The sequence below is a fragment of the Apium graveolens genome, unplaced genomic scaffold, assembly GCF_009905375.1.
Source record: "Apium graveolens cultivar Ventura unplaced genomic scaffold, ASM990537v1 ctg6215, whole genome shotgun sequence".
Taxonomy (NCBI): Eukaryota; Viridiplantae; Streptophyta; class Magnoliopsida; order Apiales; family Apiaceae; genus Apium; species Apium graveolens.
Window position 1 is genome coordinate 65,269 of NW_027419289.1, and position 6,527 is coordinate 71,795.

The following is a 6,527-nucleotide window of genomic DNA, read 5'->3' on the forward strand; positions in this document are numbered from 1 at the left end:
GCAGATAAAACTACCAGGAGGTGGAAGAAACTTCTTCGCAAGTTTTTTTGTGTAGTAATAATAATTACTGCCAGGACCAAAATATTTTTTTTTGACAACAATAAACTGTCCATCATCCAATATAGAATTACCAGATCATCCTCTGACCTATTCTCAATATTGAACTGTTTAGTCCAAGACACATTACCACAATCCACATCAAATGTCCATAGACTGTAAAATGATTCACCAACATCAATGGATTCAGCATATATCATAGCAAGAGAACCTTCAAAATTTAAAAGACGTGACATTCTTGGTTCATTTCGCTCATATATGGGATATTTGCCAGGTACATGATATGGATACACTCTAAACACTTCCTCATGCAAATCAAACGATAGTAACTCGTAAAAGCCTTCGAAATACAATACCCCGTGGGTTTGAGGAAGAAAAACACCCACCTCTCCAGATGGATAAAACTTAAAAAACTTTATTGATTCAGGAATCTCGATCTCTTTCCAAGAATCCTCATTGGCTGAATACATCTCCACATGTACCGAATAAACAAAATCACGTGTCTTGTAACGAGCATACGCAGTGCAAAACAATCCTAACAATCTTGTAATCATTACAAAAACCATCATAACCAAACCCTAGCTTAAACGAACAAAAGTGAAATGTTCTGGCAACTGGAGTTGGCTTAAATTTAGGAGTAGGTAGTATCTTAAATTTCCTAATCATCGGATTCCACAAATAAATAGTATCACATTCGAGATTGGCGAGACAAACAAGACCATTACAACACAATACGGAACCAGTCACAACAGTGAAATGTTCTGGCAACTGGAGGTGGCTTGATGTTTTATGATCAGTATCAATGTAAAACTGGTCTCCCAAAAGTTTGAGTATCGACAAGGGTTGTCGTTTCCGGGATTCAATCAAGTGAGTTTCGACGAATTGTGGGTTTAATATAAGAGATAGCCAGGATTTGCAAACTGATTTGCAGCGAAGGAGGGTTACAACAGGCAGTAAGACAAATATTTTGAGCATGAGTTCTTCAGGGAGTAATTCGATACCATACCTCTTCTTGCTGTTGCTGCTGTTCTTGCTACTCTCGCTGCTGCTGCTGATTCTTGCCATCTTCCAAACCCTGATTTTGTTGTGTAAATTTGTGAATTTGATAAATGTGCCAACTGTGCTGGTGACGGGTTATATAACACTACCAAACCCTGATTGTTGTGTAAATTTGTGAATTTGAGAAATGTGCCAACTGTGCTGGTGACGGGTTATATAACACTATATTACCAGCGTTATATAGCTAATATTACTCGACTTTTTCCTGGATTTCTTATTTACTAAAGATTTGTTGTTATAAAACTAGTAGGATAGCCCAATTGCATATATTTTCCTTTTATTTTCCTTTTATAATTTTATTTCTTTTCTCACTTATTTGATTGTGATTTTAAAAAATATTTTTAGATATTTTAATCATTAAAATTATAGAATCTCATGCATTTTTGCTAGATCGGGTTTCTATCTGTAATGACCAAAAATTTATTTTTTTAATTTGATGACACATATGTTATTTTAACCAACATACTCACCAAACACCTAATTATATCATAATTACTTTAATTAATATTCATTTTATTTATTATATTCATTTAGTAGTACCATTAATTCTCACTCATTTACTTATTAATACTTATATTTATCTTTAAATCATTATTGTATAAAAAAAATTTATCATTAATTTTTATGAAATATTATTTTTAAATAATAATATTTTGTATTTTGTCCCAATACTGATACCTATATATATTTACTTCACGCTTATGTCCATCTGGTTCATTTTATAAGTCACTTTAACTTTCACGTAATTTTAGGTATTTTGACGCTATAGTTATTATTTTATTTTTTAAAATTTTCTTTTCTAAATAAAAGTTAAAAACAAATATTTTTATTTTAAAAAATTAAAAAGTCTCAACTTTTACCTAAAGTTTAGTGCGGATAATATAATGGACCAGAGGGAATATCTATTTATAGCAGAATATTAATATTTATGTAATATTTATTCCACACTTGTTCAATCAATTAACACACAATTAATATGCACATTTATATTTAACTCGTTATTATATATTTGAAAATAAATACATATTTATTTTATGGACAAAAAATTAGTGTAAATCATTTCATGGTAAACCCTTACATTGTCTATTTAATATTAATTTCATTTATTATTCATTTATTAAAATTTTGCATATTTAATATGTGTATTATCTATAAAATATTATTATTTAGTGACTATGAATACATGTATACATACATTAATACATGCATACTTATACATATACACATGTGCATGTATAATAATATTTAGTTAATGATTGATTTTTTATTTTGAAATAAAATTGTACCTATCTTTAACCTAAGTTTAAATTCTGAAAATGAGAATTCTTACATTATTAATTATCAGATTAGTAATATGAACAAGTGAATAATAATTGATAAGTAAAAACAAATATAATTATTTATAATTTAAATTTCACTAAAATCTAAAAAAAACGAATTTGAATTAAATTTATGTTTGAATAACAGGTCTTTAATGTTTGAATAATTATCGTATATTATATTTTATTTATTAATTTTATGGGTGATGATCATATATCACGTAAATCTAGCTATCGAATATTCGAATGACTCTCATATACGAACATCAACAACGTATAATATTCATAAGTTAATGGAATCTTTTATAATTTTGAGACATTAATGAGATCTTGCGGAGATGTTAATCTTGTGGAGACATTAAGCCGATTGAATACAGGTTTTTTCACATGGTCAATAGTCGGTCAAAATTAGAGTTTTTTGAATGAAATCAAAGTTATAGTTAGAAGTTTTCGTGGTGATTTGAACTGTTTTCCGGTGAAACTTCAGGTTTCTTAGATAAACAAATTTTCGTTAGTACAAACATATATATCATATGAGTTGTTATGTCCAACCGCCATGAAAGTAAAAGAAAGAAAGAAATTATATAGTAGAGAAAGGTGGGAAAGTAAAAGGGACGGGGAAATCGTAATTGAGAAATTTGGGGGAGAAGAGATATATGGATTATTGATAGGAAATGTTGATGCATGTGTGTACGTATTAGGAGTGGAGAATAAGTTCGAGCCTTCCCAACAAAAGCCCATGGAAAAAACTTAACCCAGTCTTTAAATCTTTGTATACATGTGCTTACTACTAATATGTTAAATTTATAATATACATAAATTAATATTTTAATTATATCCAATTTTTACTCTGATTAATCCCCGAATTATCGATCAATCCTTAATCGATACCTCTACCAATTAGTCATGATTTTTTATTTTTACAACAATGAGTGTACGTAAAAGTAAACCTTTTTGCTTGTGATTTATTCAAGTATTTAGCCATGTATTGGTCATGTGCGCCTTGGGTCGCACTAAGTTGACTAGTAGGGTGATGTGACAAGAGGCGTAGGTATGATATTATCAATTTTGTACATGTCGCTGTCATGTCGGTCAAAAGTTCACTAGCGAGAGTTCGAAGTTAGTATTTGTCTTTTTGGCCCAAAAATAGTCTTTTTTAGTCTATTCTATCTTTGTCATTTTTCTTTCAGGCGGGTCATTTGGGCTCAGCTTGTATACGTTTGGCTTATCACGTACCATTATTGCCCTACAGGTGATACACATGTGTATCACAAATCAATTTTGTTTTTAGTTTTCTTACATGATACCCTCCGATAAAATATAATTAGGTTGATATAACTGATGACTTATGCAAATGTCTCGGCATCTCGTATATGCAAAATAATCTGGACAGAAATTTTATTATATGTGATGAGGTTGATTGGAGCAGAGATTAATAAACTCCAACAAACCAAAAATAATCATGATGGGTTTGTGAAAATCAATTTTGATATTGATTTTATCATGTTAAATGGCATTTTAAGTTAATTTAATTATTTTAATTAATGTCATATTTTCAGTTACGTTTTGGTTTTGAGTTATATACAAGACTTCACATTTGGGAAAATATACTGTTGTCATAAACTCGTATTTGTGAAAATCCTGAGTACTACTCTCTTTTTTTTTCTCTCCACAAATAGACGGATTATTAGCATTGGGTTTCCGAGAGAACTGAGATGCAGCTCGTTGTTGAGCATTATGTGGCTGTGGACCAACCCAACACATCGTGGGGCAATAATATGTTACAAAACACTTAGTCTTCTGGAGCGTTAGGTGACTCAGTTGTTTGTTACTCTATTAGAGTTTGATAAAAATTTTGTTAGAGTTAGGTGATTCTCTCCTTCATTTTGTCAAATTAGTCTCTGATTATATATTCATTTCGCATTTATTTTATTAATTAATTTATTAACTCTTTTTGTTAACTGGTAATATATAACTGTATCACTGTTACTTGTATAGTTATTCATTCCCAACATACAATACCATTATGAAATGTCTCAAAGCTAACTAGCAAAATCTTCATAAACACCGGGAATAAATAAAATTTAAATTTGAAGTCAATAAGAGGTAGAAAACATATACCAATGAGCTTTGACATAAGTTTGGGCAGAGAAGTAGTGAAATTAACCAGCAATTTAACATAATATGAATTAAATTTAGGGATTAAAACATATATGAATTATATAATTAATTTTGTAATATGTATAAAACTACATCTATCTTCACTTATTTCCGGATAAAATTGATTTAAAAAAATTATGTTCAAGTTTAAGTATTAAAAATTTTATAATTACTTTAAACAATCAATTTTCTACATTCAATCAAATTTTATGTTTTATGAAAATAAAAGTTATAGAATTACTTAGAATATCTTCGATGGAGTGTGCAAGGAGGTTGATAACGCCATTTGACATGTAGTGGTTTAACACCCTTATTAGTACTGATAAGATGTTATAAGGGTGCGAATTTAGGATGCCAAACATTTTCATCCTATTAATTTCATTTGTTGTCTCAATATTGATTAGCATATTATATTTCTATTACTTATATTTTTATTTTTTCTTTTAAGTTATTTAAGTTGACATCTCATGATACTAATCATTACAGAGTTTTTTAAAAAAAAGATGCTTAAAATAATTTGAAAGAAAGAGAATATAAAACTATACTCTTATGAAATTTTGAAATAGTGAAATTTTTCATTGAGAGAGTGACGTGAATTAGTTTCTCTTGGTCCCGAATTCTCATTTTTCATTCTTCATTTGGCTCCTCACTCTTCTACTAATTTAAATCAACTTATTCTACCAATTTAAATTTTATTTTACATTGACTTCTATATTATTCTAATTGATATTTCTAACTAAAATAATTTTAAGCAAAGTAAATGTAATTAGCTGACTTTGGTTGATATAGAGTTTCGGGCTAAGACAAAATAATAAATACCACTGATCTGTTTTTAAAAAATTATACTCTTGAACTAGGATAAATAAAATAATACATATTATTCTTCAATGAAAAAATATATATAATTGATTAAAACAAAAATATAATTAAAATAAAAATATAATTTGTCCAACTGAAAAATAAAATATATACAAATTATCCGGACTAAAATAAAATTATCTTATAGATCTGAATTTCAAAAAATTAAAAATAAATTAAAAATAATAAGTTCAATTTTGTCGGTGTAATATGCCTCAGGCTAAAATAATAATATAAACTAATGATTCAGGATAAACAAGTTAATATCAGATTAAGCATAATTCTTATCATATAGATCTGAATTAAAGATTAACTTTTAATTATAACAAGATTACTATATTTTTAAACATACATAGAATTATTAATAAAATTATATCATTCAATTAGTAACATTGTCTTTTTCAAATAACTCTTATAGTTAATCGATTAAGTGATAACTCGCTAAAATAATTTCTTTTTAAGGTCCTAGGAGACATTGTATATTTACTCTGAATAAAATAATATACTCACTATAATAACATTTTTTCCGGGTACCAAGACTATTACTATATGCGACGCCGTCAATCCTGGGGTTAGGAATGAGGACCCACAATACTGATAAACTAATATAATATAGCAGTAGAAATATAATAAACTCCAAAACTACTGGGATCTAAACAGGATAAAGTATGAGACAAGATTACAACTACCAACTGGAATATTATAATTACAACCCTTATATATATAAATTCAAAATATTCGATTCCGACTTGAAATCGACAGATAACCCAAGTGTATCTGATCTAACTAATATAGTTTCCACCAATTAACTAAATTCTTTTTAAAATTACCAGTATTTGAAATCGTTTAGACTCTTTCAAGTCGAAAGTCATTCTAAGGTTCAATTCTAGGATTTAAGGGAAAGATAAGCAATTGAAACGAGGAAACGTAAGTCGAGGAAATGAGCAATCACTAAACATAGGTATTAACAAGATGGTTCACAAGAAATAATACGTTGACATGCGTTAGATTTACTGTTATAAAGATCTATGTAAACAAGGTATTAAACGACAAGGCTTAACAAAATATTAAAGA

The 6,527-nt window shown here is 28.4% G+C and overlaps 1 protein-coding gene across 1 annotated transcript; it reads right to left on the bottom strand.

Annotated features, from left to right (window-relative positions):
- Window positions 1–552: 552 nt before the first annotated feature.
- LOC141703100 (putative F-box protein At3g16210) lies at window positions 553–1,122 on the bottom strand. Its single transcript, XM_074506703.1, has one exon. It carries the CDS (start codon window positions 1,120–1,122, stop codon window positions 553–555), a length of 570 nt encoding a protein of 189 aa, XP_074362804.1.
- Between the last annotated feature and the right edge of the window lie 5,405 nt (window positions 1,123–6,527).

Bases quoted from the DNA above. Each gene is read 5' to 3' on its own strand.
- LOC141703100 (XM_074506703.1), bottom strand. From the start codon at position 1,122: ATGGCAAGAATCAGCAGCAGCAGCGAGAGTAGCAAGAACAGCAGCAAC.